Source organism: Juglans microcarpa x Juglans regia, chromosome 1D (assembly GCF_004785595.1).
Source record: "Juglans microcarpa x Juglans regia isolate MS1-56 chromosome 1D, Jm3101_v1.0, whole genome shotgun sequence".
NCBI lineage: Eukaryota > Viridiplantae > Streptophyta > Magnoliopsida > Fagales > Juglandaceae > Juglans > Juglans microcarpa x Juglans regia.
In genome coordinates this window covers 46,066,643-46,089,661 of record NC_054594.1, presented here as the reverse complement: position 1 = coordinate 46,089,661, position 23,019 = coordinate 46,066,643, and the positions used below count along the sequence as shown (strand labels likewise).

The window sequence follows — 23,019 nt, the reverse complement described above, 5'->3', positions numbered from 1 at the left end:
ATAAAAATAATATTATTTTATAATATTATTATATAATATATTGTACAATATAACTTATACACTAAATAACTCGTCAACGTAATTTTTATGTCAAATTATATAAATTTATGTCTCTTTATCTATTTATATTTACTGTATTTATTTTATATTTATTGAAATGGATGCAGGTACGAATATTGTAGTTACTCTGAACCACGAACAAGAACTCCAAACAAATCGTTACCATAGGCGGAGAATGACTTCTACTCCCTTTCCAACGGGTACCTACAAAACAGGTGTCTACATGGGACTCAAAACTTCCTAAAGTTCCGATAAATTGTACCACATACCTCTTTGTTAATATTTCACAAATGACAAATCAAAGTCTTTATTGGGAATAAATAATTAAGCAACTCCAATGATTTTCCATGTAAATAAAGTGTGACCAGGCTGGATTTGGATAGGCAAATCTATTTATCTCAGATCATCTTATTATTATAATTTTTTTAAATTTTTATATACAAATATAATAAATAATTCAATTTTTTTTAAATTTTAAAATAAAAATTATATTAAAAAATTATATCTAATAATATTTTATTTTACTATTATTCAAAATATTTTATTTATCCAAACCCAACCTGAATCATAATAAAATCAAAGATAAATAATTACACTACTTTAATTTATTTTCTGCAAATAAAGTATTTTATTCCAAATCAACAATTTCAAAGGGTACAAGAGCATTACTCCATCCATAAAGAATATTACTCAATCAATCAAGGAGTATTATTATTTTAAAATTTTTACACTATACTACTTGTGATATAATTTAATTAAAAAATAAATTTGAAATTTTTGCCATCAAATCTTAGGGATAAGGAGGGTTTGGATAGATAGTAAAAATGAGATGAAATATGATGTTTTATTGAAAATTAAATAAAATGTTATTAGAATATAATTTTTTAGTATTATTTTTATTTTATAATTTAAAAAAATTATAATAAAAAAATAAAATTAGATAAAATATTTTGTGTGTCGAAAACCAGCCTAAAATACGTTTAAAACTGATCTAATATTGTGCAGCAGGTGCCAATTGCCAAAGAAAAAATTGTTGTTGAGAGAGAGAGAGAGAGAGAGAGCAACGGAGAGAGAGAGGCTATGGTGCGGAAGAGTAACAGCAGCGATGACGACGACGACACCTTCTACCACCGCTACCCTTCTTCCTCTTCTACTTATACAAACCCCACGGCCACCGCCCCCTCGAAACGTCACAATAACAAACCCAAAGGCGGTGGCTCCGGTGGTCTCGCCCCCTCCAAGTCGACTGTCTACGTATCGAACCTCGACTACTCCCTCACCAACTCCGACCTCCACCAGCTTTTCTCCAACTTTGGCAAAGTCGCGCGAGTGACTGTTCTCAAGGACCGCGCAACCCGCCTCAGCCGCGGCGTTGCCTTTATCCAATTCGTCTCCCCGGGAGACGCGGTCTCCGCGGAGCGTCAGATGCAAGGGAAGATCCTCAATGGGAGGACCATCTCGGCTTCCATCGCGGCCGACAACGGCCGAGCCCCGGAATTCATCAGGAAGCGGGTATACAAGGATAAGTCCCGCTGCTACGAGTGTGGCGATCTGGGCCACCTCTCCTACGAGTGCCCTAAGAACCAGCTGGGCCCCAGGGAGCGCCCCATTCCCAAAAGATCTCGTGGCGGCGGGGCACAGAGGGAGGAGGAGGAAGAAGAAACGGGTTTTGACAATGGTGGGGACGATGAGGAGCGATTTGACGATGATAATTGGGCGTCGGTAGTGGACGATGGCGCTGGCCAGAGGTTATTGACGGGGAAGAGCGCGAGGGGTTGGCTAGGGATAAGAAGAAGAAGGCCAAGAAAGCCAGCTATTTTAGCGACGAGAGCGATCATGAGGATGATTGAAACACTGGGTCTGAGCTCCTGCTATTGGATCATGTATGCATGTATGAATGTGATATGAATTTTCTGGGTTCTACTTACTAAAAACAAATGAAATTTCTGGGTTCTATTGAGTAGCTAAGGTATTATATCCAAAGCATTTGCTTTTAACTAAGTTGGTAGTACTGGTAGGTTCTATTTTATTTTCGACCATAATTCTTTCTTTCTTGCTTGCTTTCTTTATTTAATAAGTAATCATCTTTTTCTCTTTTGCCTTTCTTATTGGTTGGTAATGGAGGTTTGAACGGAAGAATGATGCAATAATAAACAATCAGTGTCATGAAGAGAAGCGGTACTCGTGCAAGCATCTAATTTTCATATGCTTACGTTGTCATTACCAGCATTTCATGGTTACCCATAATCTCTTCTATCAACTCCTCCAGTGGTTTATCGGCACCGTAGGGAACAACAGCTGCATATATAGCCGGTTCTAGTCCCGTGTAAAAAGACAAAAGCAGCTGCAAGCCAGTAAATCTCCAACCCAAAAATGCACAAATTAACACGCCTAAGATCTTTGACATCATGCTTAACACAAACCCATTTTCTAAAATGCCTATTTTAGGACAAAACAGACGGACAAAAATACTACAGAAGGTTCTGCCGGCCTTCGGAAGAAGAAGATGCTCGTGATCGTGGATATTGCCTACCGCACGGAGTGCCATCCAAGGCAAAATGGTCGACGAACAGGAGGTGATGAAAGACCGTTTAGGGGCAATCCACAATTGACCATGAATGAAGAAAAGCTAGATTAACAAAAGCATTGGACGTGGTAATTTTACAATCTTATTTATATCCACCATCCAGTCCCCTCGAGGTTACCCCATTATGTAATAGGTGAAATCACAACGCAGAAACAATAGACAAACTGCAGAAGAGACAACCTACAGGAGCAGCATATCAACTATACAAACATCTGGCATATTCTTATTGTTGATATATATCCAAAATCAGTCAAGTTACCACATTATATGGAGTTCTTTTAAACTCAAGTGCTGGTCTACATATACATTCACAAGCTTAGTGAGGAACCAAGGAAACCAGAAGAGTGGTTGCTATTTTGATGCCAAATTCTGCAACCTACGATAAAAAAAGATGGGCAGAAAAGGAGGTAATCACATCTCAGCAATTGATTTTCCAGAATCAGATGGCACTTCAGAAAGTTTTCCCTGAGTCCACCTCCTCAGCATCTCTAATGAAGCCTTGGGCTGGTCCATGGGAACCATGTGACCCGCATCGTGGACCTGTTTGTTACATACGTCGTGCAACTATGTCAGTACTGGCAACCAGCCATTAGGCAATGGGCGTTAGAAATGCAGATGTATCTGTGGGTGGGAATGGGTGTAGATGTGAATAAGAGATAAAGACTGAGACCTTGAGGAAACTGAGAGCCCCGTGGCTTTTCAGTACTCCAGCTTCTGAACCATCAACTTCAAAAGGAACTTCGGGTGATGCTACAAACTGTTGCTGACCAGACCATTCCATAGCATGAACCCATCTTGAATTACCTAGTCAAAGGAAATTATACCCCAGATTGGGATCATATATGGTACGATTGTTACAAACAAGTCTTCCTTAAGATATCAGATTTCTAACTAAGAAGATGCCGATTGTCTATTAGGCCAAGAAGCTTACCAAGCCAGTTGCATATGAGATCATATTCTCCAGCATACACTAGCAAGTTGACTCCATCCTCCAGAAGTGCAGGAATGCCAACTTCCAGATTCCTCATCCAATCCACCAGCATGGCCTGATACACTGTGGGGCTACATGACACAAAGTCCATGTCCCCAACTCCTAGGGCATTCCTAACAGATTTCTCGTTTAGGAATTTCTCCATGTTTGAGAAGTCATAACAGAGGCTCCCCTCACACTTCTTTCTAATGTCATAATACTGCAAGATAGAAAAATCGATGCATGTCAAATTTAAGATCTATCAAGGTGTCGGGATGAACATAGTTGTGAAATTCAAGGAAAGACGCATATTTCACAGGTTGTCCATATTTTCAGTCACTGTTCAAAGATCTATTTTTTTCACTGCTTCTACGAATTCTGCTGTTTGAAATTTTTTTTTTTTGTTTCCCATTATAAGGAATTTTTCACATGCTTTTTGTGCAGAAAACATGTTCTATTAAGAAATGATAAACTGCAGCACCAGTGTCCCACTTAAACACTAAATGAAGAGTAGAAAAAAGAACATGTAGTTTCTTACATTGGTATCACCAGCAAGGGCCATGATGCTGCTGAATATGGTATTGCAAACAAAATATGAAGCAACACAAGAGATTGTACCATCAGTGCCTGGAGAAAAAGTACAAAAAAATTTTTAACGAGAGAAGCGCCCTTAGATAAGCAACAATATTGGCCCAAATGCAAAAGGATTGGATTAGATAATCAACCATGGATATCCCATGGGAAACAACTGTAAGCTATAGGCGCATTCACACACACAAGAGTTTTTTTTTCTTTTTGGGGGGGGGGGTGGGGAGAAACCTCTAGAAGGGGACAAGCAGCCAATCTCACCCACAAACTTACCACAAAGCTTGATTGCTGTTTCACAGACTGGAACCACCTTTTTAATTCGATTGTATGCAGATTTTGTAATTATGCCCATGTCCAGCGCATAATCAGTGTATGCTTTGTATTGGATTGCAGGATCAGTAAGTCCATTGCCGATGGCAAATCCCTGTTGAACATTTAATCTCAGCTCAGAACAAGGTAAAGTGACCAAATATAACTTTACATTATGTTATACCAGCGATGTACCTTAAGGTTTACATGGATTCCTTCATTAGCTTTGTTTCCTCGGTGGACACGAGCAGCAAAAGCAGGGATATAATGCCCAGCATATGATTCCCCAGTTATGTAAAAGTCGTTCTCTGCAAACTCAGGATGCTCTGCAAAGAAGGCCTGATACCATAGAAAAAGCCAACCAGTCAAAATAATATTTGGCGGAGTTAAAAATCTTAATCATTTAGTAACACAGCTGTCCTCCTCCCACGTATCAATACAAACATAAAATTTTTTCTTTCCCAAAAAATTGGTATGCTCTTTATTTTACAAATTCTGGCCACACAATATTATAATCAACAAATCATTCAACAGAGGAAAATCTTGCTGAATTGAAATTCTGTTTTAATAAAATTTAGAACAGAAATATAACTATCACCTGCAAAAAGTCATAAAGGTCATTACTAACACCCTCTTCATTGTGCCGAATGTCACGCCTATCAGAAGTATAACTAAAGCCGGTCCCAGTAGGTTGGTCAACATAGAGAAGGTTTGATGCCTACAAAATCACACAAAAAAAAAATGTTACTTCACTTGTAAATATCAAAACAGAAGAAAGAAACACCCAACTATGCCATACTGAGCATATAATACTAGCTTGAACTAATACAATCCAACCATATAGGGGAATTGAAAGATCAAACATACTTGGTCCCAACCGTACTCGTTCCACGCAAGGGTCAAATTGTCTGCAATGGTGAAAGGGCCATTTTCGTAGAACATGGCCAATTCACTACTACACCCAGGCCCTCCGGTCAACCAGATAACAATGGGGTCTTTCTTGCTGTAGCGTGATTCAAAGAAAAAGTAGAACATCCTGCAAAACAACAAACGGAGTACTAAGAACAGTAACGAGGGAGCAAGAAACTGACATGCACACGAACAAAACGTCAGTACCAACACGCTACTTACAGACAAACTACAAAAGCTAGTGATGGTTGATTATCAACCAAGACCAGCGACTTCGCTATCTAGTTATAGGAGCATTTTTCAAATCATACACCTGGGACTTGCCGCTAATTTTGTTTTAATAAAAAATGAGCAGCACGCTTACACCCATCGGCTAAAACGTAAAGCTAGTTGTCGCCTACAATAGGAAACAAGCAAACGCCAGATAAACACGGCATTCCAGAATTAAAAATAAGACCAACCTACAATATATCAGGCACGATGATTTGGAATTTGCAAATCGGGTCCACTTGCACGGAACAAGAAACTCATTTTTTGGAGGGAAAAAACCCCAAATATCCGTATGAGTCGGTCATATTTTAGGAAAGAACACAAATTATAAAAAAAAAAAACAATTAATTACTAAAAGTGTTTTCAATACGATGAGATACAGGGGGACAAACTTAAACAGTTTCAATTAGAGAACTACATGAAAAAAAAAATGATAATCAAAATAAAATCTAGGGCTTAGATTTAGCCAACCGCATGAAGGTACCAATTGGGGAAGATTGAGATTCCTAGATTACACCAAAAATTGGGAGAAAATAAAGAAGGAATACTAGAGGATTTGAGAGAGTTGACCTAGCAGCGTGTGAATGCTCGATGTTGTAGTACCCAGCGTGGTGGCCCAAATCCTCCACGGGGACTCCCGAGCCCAGGAGGTTCGGAAACCTGAGCGGCTTCTCGACGAGCTTCTTGGGTTGGGGAGCATAATCTCGACCGTCGATGACGTTGAGGTCATGTTTGGGAAACAAATTCAGTTCTCTGATAAGCTTCTCGGCCTGAACAGAGGGGAGATTCGATCGCGCGAGCCCGACATCGTCCGCGAATTCTGCGGAAGAGAAAGAGAGGAGAGAAAGGAAAGCGAATAGAATAAACACAGAGAAGGGGTGCTCCATTTTTGGTTGGTAAGGAAGAATGCATTACATATATGAAATATATATACAGGAGGTAGAAGGGAGGGGTTACAGGTGGGGACAACTAACGGTCTAGGGGATTAAAGCGGCCGTTAGTTGGAGTGGAGAGATGAGCTGGCATTTATAGAAAAGGATAATGTTAGAGCTCCCGCTACCGTTTGAGTATATTTTTATGTGTTTTTTTAAGTTATTTTTTATATAAATTTTTTTAAATATTTTTATATATTTTTAAAAAATAAAATAAATTTAGAACATTATTAAAAATATTTTTTTAATTAAAAATTAAAAGAAAAAATTATTAAAAAATACTTCTTTAATCATGAAGTAATTTATTTATAATTAAAAAAATATTTTTTAATAATATTGTAAATATTTTTTATTTTTTCAAAATATTTAAAATTATTAAAAAAACTTATATAGAAAAAAAACATATGAAAACACATGTTTTTATAATTTTTTATTTTATTTCATAATTAAGAAAGTATTTTTTAATAATATTATAAATTTTTTTATTTTTTCAAAATATTTAAAAAAATTATATAGAAATAAACATATGAAAACACATGGTAAAGCTCCAGCGCGGGAGCTCTAGCATTATTAGAGAATAAACTAGATAGAAGTCTAGAAGTAATACAAAACGGAGGTTGACGGAGGCGGTTGAGAAATGGGCTTTGGTGTCAATTAGAGGGTGCTTGCGCAAGAAGAAAAGAGAGAATGAAAAGGTAGAGAGAGATCAAAGAGCAGAGCGCGAGTATTACGTGTAGTGTTTGCTTTCAATTGCCAGTAGCAGTAGCAGTAGCAGTAGCAGCAGTGTTAAAAGTTGCATTTGCGTTGGGGTCACACTAATCACACACCCCCAAACGCATCATCGTCATCCATGTTCTCTCCATTATGGTGATACAACTCTCTGCTGATGCTCGACATAAAGTGTGAAGCTCCTTTTAACAAAGTGGGCGAGGGTAATTTTTTATGGAAAAATTTAATTATAAATGATTTTGTGCATTAATATGTATATTTATTTAATATGATTGGTTAAAAAATAAATTTTATTGAAAAAAGTACTAATTTAAATTTAGAATATGAAAGCAACAACATTAATACGCAGATTGGTATGCAAACTTGCTTGTACATAGTAAAACTCATTTTTTATTCTATTTATAAAGAGTGCTCGGATATATAAAAAGTAATGTTACTCATCATTCTAATTTCTATCATCCTTCCATCATCCTATGATGTAGCATTAGGTGATTAGAAATTATTTATTATATGAGAAAGTCTATTTTACCTCCCCAACTTGACACCTATATTTGACAGCTAGTCAAAAAAATTTTTTTTTTTTACTTAGTGGTTAAGGAAGTGATTTTAAGTGTATTGGTGTATTTTTTTTTTAAATATATTTAAATATGTTAAAAAATGTGAAAAAAAAAAAAGAAAAAAAAAATTTTACGCTGGGCGGTATGCCCAGCGGTCAAAATGGGGCGGCATAGTAGCCGCCTCTTATTATATTTTACTTGTAAATTTATCATTTAATATCACATTATGAGATGATGTGAAGATAATAAGAGTTAGAATAATGAATAGATTTTTTCATATATAAATCATTAAAAAACATTAATTTCTTAAAAGATAAGAAAAGTGTAGTTTTACTCTTTGATCAATTTGTTAACAGGTGCAAACCAACCATGAGAGCTGGAGCTGGAGCCGGGAAGGAATGTTTTAAATGTCATTGATTACGAGTCCTGAAACATTGGCCTAGAGTATTAATAATGGCTTATACATCTTCATATTTATTTTCATATTTTCATATAATATCTCTTCCAATTGATCTGCATTAGATTATACATCTTTAAAATTTTACATAGGTATAAACAGTGTTTCAAATTTGAAGAAATACTGATCACTCTCCAAATATTATTTTACTGTTTTTTCTCTCCTACCCTTTCTCTCTCTCAACAACAACTCAAACAAAGAAACCAAAGAGGACCGAACGGAATTGATAATTGCTTATTTGAAACATATCAAGAAAAAAAAATTTTAGAAAAAAAAATATTTTATTATTATTTGATTCAAATATGCATAATTCAATGTGAGAGTCTTTCTTGATGTGCAAAATCAATCTCCAAAAAATGTGATATTGCATATGCATATAGAGAAACTAATGATAGTGCTCTTATTTCTCCATCAGGCAAAAGTTTTCCTTAGATGTATAGTAGAAGAGAAATGTTATTTCAGAAACTCGTTTTGATTAGAACAAAAATGAAAGTTAATAATATTTATTTAAGGATGCGACAAATTACATACATAATGAGGTTTGCTAAGAAGCTATCGTTTGAGTCATAATTAGGTAAGCTGGGTTTTAACTTTAAGCCCTACAATCTCAATTCTCAAATAGGACAATTGACTCCAACACTAATTTACTTGCACACACTTCTTCTTTTTTTTCTTTTCTTTTTTTAATATCACTGACAGTACTGAGTGAATAAGGAATGTTAACATTGTGAAAAACTATGATCTCACTTTCGCAAGTCGAGCCCTTAACTCTTCCAGCTCTTCCTCATCGTCTGCACCTTCTGCTATAGCTTCTTCCTGTAAAAATTATGCAGAAGAAAGAATCAGTCCCCTTCATTTCTTGAAGAAACACATGATGTAAGGGTATAAAGGGAGTGGAGTTCTACATACTTCTTGAGAAGTGCTAGCTCTCTCGGCAGGTAACTTTATCCTTTCCTTCCTGACAGCTTCGGGAAGCTGTGCAGCTGTCTCACCAGCTATTTCAGTCAGAACTTTATCAACTTCTTCTTCAGTTTCTTCCTCTATATCTTCCGAATCCAATGCGGAGTCAACGGCATCGGTAACGAATTCTTCAATAACCCCTGCCTGAATTAAAAATAGTGTTACAACTAGAGAGCCCAAGAAGGCAAATAACCTATAAAAAAAGCTATTGCTTAGAACAACACCTAAATTAACGTCTAAAATGAATATTCCTGAACCTTAGTACGCAAAATGGGTCTCTTTCTGACACAGAATATCGGGCATGGCTCTTAACAACGGGAACCAAATTAAAGGGTGGCATGACTCCTCTTTTCTGTAATATTTGAGAAAAACCAGGCAATAGTTCACTTGGGCTGGTTTGGATATATAGTGAGATGTGATGAGATGGTTTTAAATGAGTTGAATAAAATATTGTTATAATATTACTTTTTAATATTATTATTGTTTTGGGATTTGAAAAAATTAAATTGTTTATTATATTTTGTATGAGAATCTGGAAAAATTGTAATGATGAAATGAAATGAGATGAGATGAAACAATCTCTGAATCCAAACAGGTTACTCTTACAGGTTTCCAGATTAACAATCAATTTTTTACAAGGAAAATTGAAAATATTTAATTTTTGCGGTATAAATAACTGCCACACTATTGACAAAAAGAACTTCCAGTTTCTCAGCCAGCATTTGTAATGGACAAAACATAGAAGAGTTCGATCACATGATGTGAAATCATATCCACAAGAATGGTAACTCCAAGCAACATTTGTTGAACCCCATTGGGGACTAAACAGTAAACAGATGAGACGCAAAAAGATATGCTAAGTTGCTAACATGACATATCCAAACCACTCACATGCGGAAGGAAAATGGTGGCATGCAGAAGTTTTCACACAAAAAGAATTTAACAAAATACAAAAACTCGAGTCATTTTCTAATCGGTTAAGAAAATTAAGAGTACTTGTTCATAGGTGAAGTGAAAAAATCACCTTGGTCATTTCTTTGCTGAATTCTTGCATTGTGGTTGCCATTTCTGGTGCTTTCATGAGGTTATTGACAAGCTTCATGACCTCCGCACTCTTGGACAAATGACCCACAGTTCGGGCAATTGCTGCAAGTTTCAGAACATAATAATTTTCATCCAGTAGAAATTATCAGACCAACAGTACAAGTCTTTCACTGCTAGCATTACACCTATAGACCCAAATAAAATTTTGATAGAAGATGGTGAGGTCTTGAATAACAAATTTTCCTTATAAATTAAGTTCATAGAACGCCTTGAGAAAAAAACATTATGGTGAAAATATTGCTTCACACTAGTAAGACCATATTGTCGGTTCTAAAGTCACATCAACTTAAAAAAAAGCCTTATCAAACTTTAACGATAAGGCAGTAGCAAACACAATTTGTTGCAGCTATTAGATGGACTCAACGGCACACTTTCCTGCCATATTTGATATGTCGGTCTGTCAACCACAAAACAATTATACTTGTAAAATTATCTCTGTATTTATTTTTTTCTTTCTTCTATCTTTCTTATTTGCTCTTGAAAATCTCCTTTGCCGATAAACACCAAATAATTAAATTAGCGCTATCAGCTTGCAATATGCTAGAAGTGAACTTTATCCCAAACCACACTTGACTATCAAAATTTGATGCCATTAAAAGTTTTACTTTCCTACACTCATATTCAAGTTTGGTACTTGTGCTTAAACAATCTAACAAATATTTTTAATGGACATAGTTAGCCATTTCTTTTGGACTGATTAAAAAATTATATTACCAACGGATACAAACAAAAAAAAATCCTTCCCATTCTAAACATTGAGGCCTACAATTAACTGAAGCACAACACATGAATTTGTATGTTAAATCACATTATTTACGAAAAAAAGGGGACCAATATAGAAACAATTTCATTGAGTTGATAGTCAAAAACAAGGATCATTAAGTTGATAGTGAAAATAGGGTCATGTTACTTTTCTCGAGATATAACATATGTCTTTGCTTGAGAGTTAAAAGAAATGTTTAGATATGTGAAGCATCATACCGACACTTTCTCCAAGGTGCATTGATATTGAGTTCAGTTGGGCTTTATTCTCGTGAAGACGATTCACAGTCTTTCTTGACAAAACAATTTCCTTCGCAAGTGCCTGAAATTAAATTCACAAAAGGATTAGACCATAGAATACATGGAAGCTATCGTAGCTTAATAACAAGAAGGTAACAGTTGGAGACATTCAATGTAAGAACCAGATCCAAGTATCCTATATGTCTAAACCTATGCTCAAATACAGATGCGCATATGATGGTTTACCTTAGACAGGAGGACTGTGATACTCTCTTGGTCGGTCAAATCACTCTTGGAAGCAAATCAGTATTTTATATTGAAGATGTTATTTGCGATTACTCTTGGAATGAGGCCAAGTTTCCCAACTGAGACTTAAATACCCACCAGGCCATAATAGCACAGGTTACTCATTTCCAAACTCAAAAGGGAACAAAATGATTCCAAAAACGAAAATACTTGGTAACTTTCTGAACCGCGCAGGTGTCCTAAGCCACACAATACACATAAATAAGATACCCCTTAGGCTGATTAATTAACTGCCTTTCCTTTAATATCATAACTTGTTCATGACTTAATACAGTTCAAGTAATGTGACTCTAGGAACTTTATAAACTAAGGATCAACCTAAAATGCCACAAAATCACCAATGTTTGAAAGCACATTACGCACATGAAATCCATGAGTATTATGATAAGGGAAGTGTTATAGCCACAAAGAGATCCCAAAAAATAAACTCACAAACTAACATAGTTTTATATGATACGTTAGATCTACGTTACAATAAAAGTAGCTTTACAATCTAATGTACCACATCAAGCTACGTTAGTTTGTGAGTTTACTTTTATGGAATTTTTTTGTGGCTAAAAAGCATTTCTCTTCCGACAAATCCTTGATCATTTTAACACCCATAATTTCCCAAGTCCCCTCTTTCCATGAATGATCTTACGTATGAAATAAAAATATAAAAAATACTAATATAAAAACTCAATTTTTAACCATACACGAATTATTGAACCAACTTAACAAAAGTGAAAATACGATTGGCAATACCTTTGCTGATCCCATATCATTTCTCTTGGCAGCCTCTCTAATTGCTTTTTGCACGCTCTTTTCCTCCCTCTGTACATCTAATAAGCAAACCCATGATTTTTTTAAGATAAATCCATCAGAAGAAGAAAAAAATAGAAAACCCCACCACTTCAAACCTTAAATCCTGAACCCATTAAACGAACTATTTTTCAGAGACAATTCATAAATAAAAACACAATCAGATTACTCCATCGATCTATAATTTCCTTGAAAGCCCGTGACAAAAAATCACAATATATATTACCTAATAAAAATCATGCCCAGTAAAATAGAAAAAAATAAAGATAAAAGGAGAACTTACCCCTGATTTGGCGCTCGATGTTGCGGCATTCTTGGCGGAGCCGTCGCTGCCAATCTCTCAATTGCTCTTGTGGGTTCTGTTTGGCCTTCAACATGCTCTTAATTTTGTCCATTTCTTCTGTCTCTCAAACCCAGAAAAGAAGGGAATAAAATTCTGAGAAGACTAAGGAAAAACTCAAGTTGACGATTGTTTGCCTAGGATCAAAACACCTTTTTCTTACTTCCAAGTTTGCTCTCCAGGAAAAGTAGCTCTCTTTTTTGTGGGGGTTTATTAAAAAAACAAAGAAAAAAAAAATATGAGTTTAGAAGTTTTGGGGTGGCTGCGCTAATACGATGCCGTTAGTAGTTTGACTCAAACTACGAAAAAAACTACGCAAAAATTACAACGGCATCTTTTGTTGCTTTTGTCATCACCTCTGGTTCCCTTGACAAATTCATTTTATTTGGGAAACTGAAAACTTAGGCTACTTTGTGGTTTCATAACGGCCACAATTCATCTTATCTTATTTTATCTTATATTATCTTAACATTTAAATATCATTCAAATACAAATATTTTTTAATTTTAATTTTTCAACTTTTTCATCTAATCATTACAACTTTTTCAAACTTCTAAGCAAAACACAAAAAATAATTTAACTTTTTTACATCTCAAAACATAAATTATATTAAAAAATTATATTCTGACAATATTTTAACTTTATAATATTTGTATTCAATTTTTTCTCTCTTCTTTCCAAAATCCCATAAACATCTTAACTTAAACTATTTCATTACTATTTACAAACTTTTCATCACATCTCATCTATGTAACCCAACGATTACTAATTGAATTGTATATTTCAATTAGGGCTAAAAGCAAAACCGCACCAATAGTTTTTTAAAAGGGTGGTGCCAACCAAAAGCGGCCGATAGGGAGAGAGAGAACACACCAGAATCTTACGGTCAGTACCAATCAGTTCAACGGTAGCAATCCACACCAATAAATAATAACAGGAGGAGCGTATGCTTGCTTTACAATAAGCATTCAATTCAATCAGAAAATTACACTTATTGTTTAGATGATTGCAAGATTTAGGTTATATTTAGATGTTAGAGATGATCTGTGAATAATAATAAAAAATCAATGAATAGTATTAAAAAAATATGAGACTACTTCACTAGAGTATTTTTATATTAGCCTATAAATATATTTTGAAACTTAATAACTGCATCACAGGCTTACAATTTTAATCGATCGAGTCCATTATATATTTAAGAATACTGCTATTATGTCACTCCATTTTGCCCTATCATTTTGACTGTTCATGTATTTATTTTTTTATTTTTTACATTTTTTTCTTTTACTTACTGATTAAAAAAGTAACTATTAGTGAATTAGTATTTTTTTTTTATTTTTTAAAAATGTTTAAAAATATTTAAAAAATATGAATATGAAAAATGAAAAAATTTTGAAAAAGGAAATTTTGCCCAAGGGGACTCTATAACCAATACACGTATGCTTTCGAGTATAAGATCGTGAAAGAATTAGGACCATTAGTCTCTTTGTCACATCCTCTGTGAGAGTGAGAGTGAGAGTGAGAGTGAGCAGGCAGTCATAGCAACAAATAAGACCACAACACCTTCAAGGGTTTTCATAAATTAAAGCTGCTGAATGAGATACATCAATATCTTACTACAAATGAGAGCCCAAAAAAATGGGGCAATGGTGAATTGGTGACAATCTGACTATTTCAGTCATTAAAGGCTTTTCATCCTTCAACAAAAGGAAGAATTAGAAGTAAGAAATTAGACCAAGTAAACTGTACTGTCCACTTTCCATCAGTCTTCATCCAACTACTCCAACATTATCATTAGCCATCTAATCGTAAAGGCCTTCATCATGCCAAATATCAACTAAAAAATCTACCATCTCCTGCACAAGCCAGCAATCAACCAGATCCTCATCAGCATTCAGCACCTCCAAAATCATAGGTTCAGAATTTAAAAGTGGTAGTTATGGAACAATCTAAGCATACCCTTTCTCAAACTCAACTGTAATTTATGATTCCCGAAATTTAATTAAACTACTTTGGGCGTTTTTAGATGCTTCAAGAAAGCAGGCTGACACTAACTCGTTTTCCACAGAATTAAAAATGAAAATTCTGAATAGCATAGATGCCATTCCTTTTCTTTCTTTCTTTCCTTCTTTCTTTTTCTCTTCAGTTTATAGCATTACAATGACAAATAACTGATAAAATCATACTCTAGTATAGAGCCATCACCACAAACAGAGAACTTTTTCAACGAAGTTGTAAAACATTTAGGATATTGGAATTACTGAGCAGAGAACTTACACTGGCAACACAGAAAAGCTATCTCCCTCTCCCTCTTTTCCTCATGCACATGCACATGACTAGACGAGCAACACAAAATCATTTTGAAGATACGGAAAGTGAGGGTCTATACTCCATGCAGAACAAGTTACATAAAAATGATGTGAACAGTTCTGTTCTTCTACTCTTATCCTCAAGCTTCATATCCCCCATTCTCTCTCTCAGAGACACACATGCAGAAGTGCGTGCAAAAACCGTTTGCTACTTCCATAAGTAATTAAATGTTTGGTACAAGAACATAACATGCAGGCATTAAGAGCAGATAACTAAATGTTTGTTAGTTAAGAAGCTTACAGGTAGAGGAATTGGTTCAGAAAAGGGCTCATTAGTCGAGAGCAGATCTTCATACCCCATGGACCAGCTGCAACAAGAAATTTTGCAGTTATCTTCCAACCATCATCTAACTAGTTACAACAAACCACATTGAACAAAACCTGTGATAGCCAAGAATACTATGACACAGTCACAAACCCATTATATATTTACATCAGTATATACGTACATATATATGTTTTCTTGAAGGTATTTCAGCAATCTATTATTTTTATTTCTAATCTGCAACAATATCCTAAGTTCATGACAATAGGTCAGATGATGAAGCTGTATCACAACTTTTTTTTTGTAACTTATCAACATAAGACCAACTAAGTTCTTTTGGGTTTGCAAGTCCTTGAAGATTTTAGTCAGAATTATGCAGTTAGTCTTGATAAATGCAGCTCCCAGAACCCACATGCCACCACTTAAGTTAACTGACATGGGTCAAATCCAAGTAGGATCTCTCATGATTGTCTCAATAACCATTACCTTCAAAAGTAAACTGTTTCCGAGCACATAGATGCCATAAAATCTTTGGCATTGACAAGAACAACTGACCCCATTGGATCTAAGAATCTTTGGGAGAAGTAGATACCTTATAATTGGTTCCTTTGCCTTTCTCTTTGTTCGCCGAGATTGATCCCCCACCCACCTTTTTCTACTCTCATGCCAAGCAATTACAGCTGCATAATACCTTCATCCCAGTCATTGTTCAGGAATTACAATAATTGCCGAAAAGAAGAAAGGAAAAGAATTAGGGAAATAAGATACCACCTTTTGTTCTGTTTTACTAGTATTATAAAACAATTATTTGGCACAAGATCACCTAAATCAAGAGACTTACCATGATTGACAAATATAGAAGTGCTCAAATCTTTTTCCATGGGCTGTTTTTCTTTATCAGTAGATGTAGAATGCTCTAAAGGCTGCTTCCCGTTGCAACAGAAGCCTCCTGTATTGAGCTCCATTGTTTCTGGATTGAATGACCATTCCATTCTGCAATGACACAATTGACTGTTGGCAAGAGTTTCTTTCCAGAAGTCCTCCTAAAATTCTATTAACAGACATGGTCCCATGGAATACAGCAAGGTGACCAAAACAGCTATTGCTTGGCATAAAGTAGCCCTTCAGTGCAAGGGTAAAGGAAATATGTAATGAAGGAAAACAAAATCAAGAATAATAACACAAAAGCATTACATTTTTTTATAGTTCACAACTCCCCGCTGCAATTTTTTAAACTATTTCATGTACTTGAGAAATTAAGGAACCGTGCAATTACTTTACAGATTTGGCATAATTTGCTTAATAATTTCACCCATCTAAAATTTAATTTTTTCACAGAATGTGGAACTTAATTGCAAACTCCAAAGAATTTCAACCCACTACACCCTAGAAAAGACATATAACAAGAGCTCCAATTTATGAACTGCATTATCTGCAACGAAAAACACTCCACATTCATTGCTTATTTTCTTTTCAAGGTTATTTGTAGATAGACAATACAGTGCAAGAGTGCATGTAATTTTAAGGGAAAGAGCCAAAAAAAACTTTTCGGATGGACCCTATCCAAACTTGTAATGAAGCTTTAATGATTTATAAGCCTCAAAAGAAACATGATAACACAACTAGTTTTTTCTTTTAAGTAAACATGATAACATGACTAGTTCTCCCAAAAAACAGGAGAAAAGAAAATGCTAATGCAAACAATTGTTACAATTTCATTGGCCATGGGAAACATCACTGGTACCCTACTCCTTTGGAGATATATTCTTTCAAAAGGCTTTGTTGTTCTCCCCGTCTCAATTATTCCCCTTTATTCACTTCCATTGAAATTAGTTTGTCCTTTTGATAAGAACTCCTGCTGAAACTAGTATCAGTTTTAACTGTAACTCATAACCAGATCTTCATATAAATTTAATGAGATGAAATGACTCCAAAGGCCAGACTATATCCCAAATTTCGAAGCATGTCTTGAATGTTTAGATAGGTAACAAATTTCTTGAGATAAAGCCAAAGTTATAAGGTACTAGAGCTTCTTCTCAATACAATAAGCTACATGATCTGTTCCCTCACCACAAGGCCATGTGCAAGGCTTAAATCTTTAAACAATATTTCTGATATTGCATACCAATGCAACTTTACGAGGCAATCTAGATATGACTTCAGTTTTTTTAAGAAACATATTCCAGTTAATTCCAAAGGTACCATGTCCTCCATTCTCTTCACTTCGAAGTATGTGAGCATTAATTTAAATGCGTAAACTACTATCAACTGTCACCACATTCAACTGCAAGAACCAATTTCCTTGTTTTGCATACATAAAATTTATTCTGAAGATACCTTTCACAACTCCCCCAATAAACCCTTTAGAAAATCAGAAAAAAAAACACAGGCAGCCCACCGGGTTCACAGGTGGCTAGAAAGACATTCGTTAACCCCAAGAATACCCAAGAAAAGGCTGTCTCTATATGGAATAGCCCATGTATTTTAACACGATCCGCTGCCACAGACAGATCAAAAGGAACATAAAACACCCAACTTTGACAAGCATCAAAGCTTGAAAATCATCTCTTGTTCAACACAGACCGCTCAATAAACGGTGAAAATTTCACCCCCACACGCCTACAATTTCCACATTAAATGCATACATGCATAGATCAGGTGAAACCAAATAAATAGATGAAGAACTGCATGCTATGAGCTATCCATACAACATACTCCCCCCCACACCCCCCCCCCCCCCCAAAAAAAAAAAAAAAAAAAAGAAGAAGAAAATGAAAAGGCAGTTATACAGCACAAATCTCTGAGCTAAAGATTCTGCAGAAACCACTCACGCTCCTACGAGATTCCATTCAAAATGTCAGGAAATTTATTGCACAACGGATTGAAGAATATTATGAGTCGAAGCCCGTCGAAAGAAAAGTACAACGGTTCCCCACTACAGATTCAACCCCCCATCCCCCAAAAGAAAAGGTAAGCTCCCAAATTTCGCAATGCATTAGACCTTAATAGCAAAAGTAAAACGAACCCATATCCGATTTATACAGAAGCCTTTTACTGGTGAAGCAACAAATGAAAAATAAATAAATAAATAAGAAAAAAGAATGAAACAGTAAGGTCATACCTCGTTGTACACATGGTACAGAGCCACTTGATAATTCCAGAGATTGATATACAGAGGGAGAGGAGAGGAAGGGAGAGAAGAGGAAGCAACTAACAGATATTTAATAAACGTATGTGGGTAATAATAGGCAACAGAGGATTTAGAACAACTGGTTTTTTCTCTGCAAGTTTATTGTTTTCTTCGCGTCCCGTTTCTTTACATTTCTGTGTTCCCCACAGTTAATGTCTACGCTCCTGACGTGGATGTGCATTTGGATAGATAGGCCCGTAGGCTTTGTAAGAGCGGAATGACAGAAATACCTCAACCTACCACCACCAAATGCAAATTGAAAAAATGTACGAGGGTAATTTGGTCACTTGAGAGTTACCCGCCGACAAGAGACGTCCTTTAATGCATAACTTGAAGATTTCATTAAAATGGGTAAATTTTTACGGTTCCAAAAAGAAGGAAAATTTTAACTCTTCGTTTCCGTTTCCTGATATTGACTCGTTTGATTACGTAAGTTTAGATTAGACAAGGTGAAATGTTTTATTAAAAATTAAATAAAATATTATTATAATATAAATTTTTAATATTATTTTTATTTTGATATGTAAAAAAATTAAATTATTTATTATATTTTATGTATAAATTTAAAAAAATTATAATAATTATATGAAATAAAATGAAATAGAGATAGTCTTTTTCTTGTGTAAGAACAAAACCAAACGAGCTATTTGATCTGAAACATCTGTAAGAACACAGAAACTGCAACAACATCGTCAAACTCGGGCCATAAACTATATAATGCATGTGGTGTTTTTTTTATGTGTCCAATTAGAAAAAGGTCAACAAATTTATCATCACAATTCAAATTTTTAATATATTTTTTTCATAATTCCATTTTCCTTTTATAGATAAGAGAATTGTTTTTACTAATCAAAGGGGAGACCAGTGGGTCCCGAAAAAATAGATAGTTATCTATGATGGGCATAGACTGAAAAATGATATTATAAAAATAATTGCATTTGTTTGCAAACCGACCTTAGCTCAGTTGGTAGAGCGGAGGACTGTAGTGGGTCTAAACCTGAAAGACATCCTTAGGTCGCTGGTTCGAATCCGGCAGGTCGGACTCTTTTTTGTTTTTTTTTTTTTTTTGTTTTTTTCCTTTAAATCTATGGACTGCCATGCATGGAACATGTTGCAGCGTTGCTACGTCATCTCATGTGATGCAGATCATGCGTAAACTGAACGAATAGGTGATCGTCTCTTATGAGTATTTAGTTTATTCAATCCTAAAATTCGTTTTGTTTCATCTAAAAATATGTCCCCTACATAATACAAATCAAGCTGTTGGTTCTTTCCCCATTTGTTCAGAAGTGAAAATGATTTACACAATATTTTTTATAATATTTTATATAACTATGTTTGAAACGAGGGATATTTTTATAAAAAGTCTAAAAAAGTAATATCATTTTATAAAAATACTCTCATTTTATAATATTATTATATAATATGTTGTACAATATATTGTACATATATCATTACTCAAAAAGTAATATTAACAAATTCATGCATTTGCAGAACATGACTTCTATGCAGTACATATAATTATTTATACTTATTCTTAACCTTCCAATAAGGAGCAAGGAGGAGTACGCGCGCGTACTAGTGTATATATAGAAAGCTTGTTTTAGGAAACTTGAGTGGCCACTGCTGAGACCATTGTGTTCATTCCACACATACCATGGCCCCGGCAAAGGCGATAATAGCCATTTTCGCCCCATTTCTTGCCCCAAGAATTCTTGATGATCCAATACGGTCTGTTACCGAATCTGAGAATGGAGAATCCCTTTGCACCATACCCCACGAGTAATACACCGTGATTCACCCATTTCTTGCCACAAATAAGTGGGCAAGAGACACCGCCAATGTACGTTTGCATGAACACCGCATTCAACCCAACTGCATAATTAATTCAGGGATCAAGTTTTGATCAGTATTTTTAGGATTAAAATACGCCTATCTTCCATGAGAGATTATTAAACTTTAATTTGTCTGAGCTAGCTCATGAAAGATTACCTGCAAGAGGACCGTCGTTGACTAGGTATGCTGCAATTTGATTCTCATCAACGGGGATGGTGGTGAAATTGACAACTTTGACGGCTATTTTCTCTGACTTAAACATGCATTCACCCCGTTTCCCGGTATAGGGGTATGAAGTCTCCTCCTCTAACCCTCCTGCCTCCATCAAATATTTGTATGCATTCGTCATCAGGCCTCCTCTGCATCCATTGTCACATGCAGTCTTCTCCGTTGCATCGCACTTCAAAAACATTCATTTGGAATAAAAAATATATATAAGTTTGAGCTTTTGTATGCAACATATATATATATATATAATGCTTCTGAATCCATGCAATATTATTTAGAAGTATTGGTCAATAAAAAAACAAGGAGAAACATGAACTCCATGTGGTTCATATTCCAAGCTAAATAAGAAGAAGAGTGGAACTATTATGCCGTCTCGGTTTTACTGGGCGGCATGCCAATAGTTTTTTTCTAATATTTTTTTAATACATTTAAATAATTTTAAAAAATAAAAAAATATATCAATACACTTAAAAGTTATTTTTTTAGAAATAATTTAACCAACGGTTAAATAGAACGGTCAATTAGTAGTTTTATTCTAAGAAGAATTATGGGTGAGAGATGTAGTAGCTAACCGTGTGGTCGCAATCAACAAGCTGTTGTTCACTGAGATTGAGAAGCTTCCCGGTTGCTATGAAATTGGCTCCTTCCACAGCTCCTGTTGTGCTGAAAGCCCAGCATGATCCACACAAACCCTGCAGTAAGGGGAGAAGTATACAATCAAGCTTCAATTTTGTTCGAATACGAAAAATAAAGCTCATCCATCAGTTGGAGGTTGACTTCGAGTTGATCACCATGCAAGTAACAAGCAAACATAATAATAATAATAATAATCATGATAACAATAACAACGACGACGTTGATATTGTAATAGTCACACTACAACTAATAATTTAATTTACCTGCAACTTGACCTCAGTAACAGCTCCCTTCTCCCTCCAATCAAAGCTCTCCGGCAAACCGCGAACCTCGGCCTCCTCCGGCAAAGATACACTCTCCCTAACCACGGTAATCTGGGGCCCGCCTCTAACTCCGGTGTACAACCGCTCGAACTCCTCCTCGGATAGGTCGGAGAACGGCGTGACCCCGTGGACAGCAGTGGGATCGAGCGCCTGGTGCTGGGCGGCCCTGATCATGTTCTTGCCGAATATCCCAAGGCGGTGCAGATACTCCTCCCTCGTAGCATACCTCTTCCCGTACGTCTCCATGAAAACCTCGAAGTTCCTCTCGGTGCCCAGCAAATCGTTATCCAAGAATTTTCTGGCCGTGACTTGGAATATGTTTGAGTTTTGCGGGGTATCGTGGAGAGCTACAGAGAGTGTCAGAGCGCAGGTTAGAACTGCGACACACACCGTGCACGTTAGAGTTGAACCTTGCCCGTTCATCTTCCTCGGCTACCTAGCTAGCTAGTTGATTAGCGCTCTTGCTCGTAGACTTCTCTAAGATCTTCGAGAGGGTATGAACAGTTTTTGCCGACAAGACGGCGGCGGTTCCATGCAGACCAAGTCTTAGCTATTTAACACGTGGAACTCAGCTTAGCAAGAGAAGAACACGTGGAGCTCTAGTTTATACATATAGCGCGGCATCAACCTGTCATAGGAGTCATAGGCAATCAATTACGTGGGATTGTGCTCGTTTCTGGGCTTTCTGGGTGGCGACTGTACGGATGCTCAGAGGCTACTCCAAATGGGTACCGAATTCCGGAAAAAAAAAGGGGTTCCCGAATGATTTTTTTTTATTTAATAATTAAAAAAATATTTTTAACGATATTATGAATTTTTTTATTTTTTTTAAAATATTTATAATGATTAAAAAAATAAATAAATAAATAAATAAATAAAATAGACTATTTAATAACTTAAATTAGTCACTTTTTCGGTGCCTCTGGCTGAAACTCACTTCAAATTGATCGACCGACCGTGGCAGTTGATGGTGGGCTTTGTTCAAATAAAAATGATGAACAGACAATTATATAAAAATAATATCATTTTATAAATATATCTTTATTTTATATGTATTATAAAAAATATTGTATATATATGATTAGGACGGTGCTATTTCTGCAGACGGCCGGTGTTTCCACGCAGGGAGTCTACCGAAATAAGCAAAAAAAAAAAAAATATTTTTTCTTTTTTTTTTAAACATTTTTTTAAATTCATTAAATATTTTTAAAAAATAAAAATTTATTTTAAAATAATTACTTAACAATTAAGTAAAAAAAAAAAAATTGCAATCGGTGACCTTCTGTGGGAG

The 23,019-nt window shown here is 35.5% G+C and overlaps 6 protein-coding genes and 1 non-coding gene across 8 annotated transcripts in view; 2 read left to right on the top strand and 5 right to left on the bottom strand.

Annotated features, from left to right (window-relative positions):
• LOC121263599 (exocyst complex component SEC8-like) overlaps positions 1-270 on the bottom strand; it is a 36,392-nt gene extending 36,122 nt beyond the window's left edge. The window contains exon 1 of the mRNA XM_041166609.1: positions 259-270. The gene's annotated coding sequence lies outside the window, so the exon portion shown is untranslated. The remainder of the gene's footprint in view (positions 1-258) is intronic.
• A 790-nt stretch (positions 271-1,060) lies between these two features.
• On the top strand, positions 1,061-2,028 carry LOC121263721 (U11/U12 small nuclear ribonucleoprotein 31 kDa protein). Its single transcript, XM_041166777.1, is given in 2 exon segments — positions 1,061-1,830; positions 1,833-2,028. Coding segments are annotated over 2 exon segments (768 nt in total). The 5' UTR covers positions 1,061-1,140; the 3' UTR covers positions 1,911-2,028.
• Positions 2,029-2,843: 815 nt separating this feature from the next.
• On the bottom strand, positions 2,844-6,607 carry LOC121263656 (serine carboxypeptidase-like). The gene is made up of 9 exons (XM_041166686.1): positions 6,264-6,607; positions 5,382-5,550; positions 5,113-5,232; positions 4,710-4,853; positions 4,479-4,629; positions 4,156-4,244; positions 3,579-3,837; positions 3,318-3,451; positions 2,844-3,187 (listed from the first exon to the last, which is right to left on the bottom strand). Exons 1-9 carry the CDS (start codon positions 6,578-6,580, stop codon positions 3,059-3,061), a joined length of 1,512 nt encoding a protein of 503 aa, XP_041022620.1. The 5' UTR covers positions 6,581-6,607; the 3' UTR covers positions 2,844-3,058.
• A 2,248-nt stretch (positions 6,608-8,855) lies between these two features.
• LOC121263727 (vacuolar protein sorting-associated protein 24 homolog 1) lies at positions 8,856-13,122 on the bottom strand. 2 transcript variants are annotated; one of them, XM_041166790.1, is made up of 6 exons: positions 12,825-13,122; positions 12,485-12,561; positions 11,414-11,516; positions 10,353-10,474; positions 9,278-9,472; positions 8,856-9,184 (listed from the first exon to the last, which is right to left on the bottom strand). In XM_041166790.1, exons 1-6 carry the CDS (start codon positions 12,934-12,936, stop codon positions 9,104-9,106), a joined length of 690 nt encoding a protein of 229 aa, XP_041022724.1. In that variant the 5' UTR covers positions 12,937-13,122; the 3' UTR covers positions 8,856-9,103. The 2 variants fall into 2 exon arrangements, with proteins under 2 accessions (XP_041022724.1, XP_041022732.1); XM_041166798.1 differs by lacking the exons at positions 12,485-12,561; positions 12,825-13,122 and adding an exon at positions 11,681-12,101.
• Positions 13,123-14,432: 1,310 nt separating this feature from the next.
• Positions 14,433-18,882, bottom strand: LOC121263740. The gene is made up of 5 exons (XM_041166809.1): positions 18,637-18,882; positions 16,357-16,508; positions 16,108-16,195; positions 15,492-15,558; positions 14,433-14,737 (listed from the first exon to the last, which is right to left on the bottom strand). The coding sequence occupies exons 1-5, from the start codon at positions 18,648-18,650 to the stop codon at positions 14,684-14,686; spliced, it is 375 nt and encodes a 124-aa protein (XP_041022743.1). The 5' UTR covers positions 18,651-18,882; the 3' UTR covers positions 14,433-14,683.
• Positions 18,883-19,654: 772 nt separating this feature from the next.
• On the top strand, positions 19,655-19,747 carry TRNAY-GUA. The gene is made up of 2 exons: positions 19,655-19,691; positions 19,712-19,747. It is a non-coding gene; the product is annotated as a tRNA-Tyr (tRNA).
• A 348-nt stretch (positions 19,748-20,095) lies between these two features.
• LOC121263679 (probable cysteine protease RD19D) lies at positions 20,096-22,251 on the bottom strand. Its single transcript, XM_041166714.1, has 4 exons — positions 21,669-22,251; positions 21,342-21,461; positions 20,698-20,941; positions 20,096-20,580 (listed from the first exon to the last, which is right to left on the bottom strand). The coding sequence occupies exons 1-4, from the start codon at positions 22,149-22,151 to the stop codon at positions 20,309-20,311; spliced, it is 1,119 nt and encodes a 372-aa protein (XP_041022648.1). The 5' UTR covers positions 22,152-22,251; the 3' UTR covers positions 20,096-20,308.
• Between the last annotated feature and the right edge of the window lie 768 nt (positions 22,252-23,019).

What these genes read in the sequence shown, in the direction of transcription:
- LOC121263727 (XM_041166790.1), bottom strand. Translation starts at nt 12,936, where the DNA reads ATGGACAAAATTAAGAGCATGTTGAAGGCCAAACAGAACCCACAAGAG. An exon ending in ATGATATGGGATCAGCAAAG is followed by an intron (nt 11,517 to 12,484) that starts GTATTGCCAATC and finishes ATTTAATTTCAG; the next exon opens with GCACTTGCGAAGGAAATTGT. An exon ending in GCACCTTGGAGAAAGTGTCG is followed by an intron (nt 10,475 to 11,413) that starts GTATGATGCTTC and finishes TGAAACTTGCAG; the next exon opens with CAATTGCCCGAACTGTGGGT.
- LOC121263740 (XM_041166809.1), bottom strand. An exon ending in TTCTATATTTGTCAATCATG is followed by an intron (nt 16,196 to 16,356) that starts GTAAGTCTCTTG and finishes GGTATTATGCAG; the next exon opens with CTGTAATTGCTTGGCATGAG. An exon ending in GCAAAGGAACCAATTATAAG is followed by an intron (nt 15,559 to 16,107) that starts GTATCTACTTCT and finishes TTCTTGTTGCAG; the next exon opens with CTGGTCCATGGGGTATGAAG.
- LOC121263679 (XM_041166714.1), bottom strand. Translation starts at nt 22,151, where the DNA reads ATGAACGGGCAAGGTTCAACTCTAACGTGCACGGTGTGTGTCGCAGTT. An exon ending in TTACTGAGGTCAAGTTGCAG is followed by an intron (nt 21,462 to 21,668) that starts GTAAATTAAATT and finishes CCCTTACTGCAG; the next exon opens with GGTTTGTGTGGATCATGCTG. An exon ending in CAACGACGGTCCTCTTGCAG is followed by an intron (nt 20,581 to 20,697) that starts GTAATCTTTCAT and finishes TTAATTATGCAG; the next exon opens with TTGGGTTGAATGCGGTGTTC.
- LOC121263656 (XM_041166686.1), bottom strand. Translation starts at nt 6,580, where the DNA reads ATGGAGCACCCCTTCTCTGTGTTTATTCTATTCGCTTTCCTTTCTCTC. An exon ending in CCCTTGCTGGTGATACCAAT is followed by an intron (nt 3,838 to 4,155) that starts GTAAGAAACTAC and finishes TCTATCTTGCAG; the next exon opens with TATTATGACATTAGAAAGAA. An exon ending in GGGCTCTCAGTTTCCTCAAG is followed by an intron (nt 3,188 to 3,317) that starts GTCTCAGTCTTT and finishes TGTAACAAACAG; the next exon opens with GTCCACGATGCGGGTCACAT.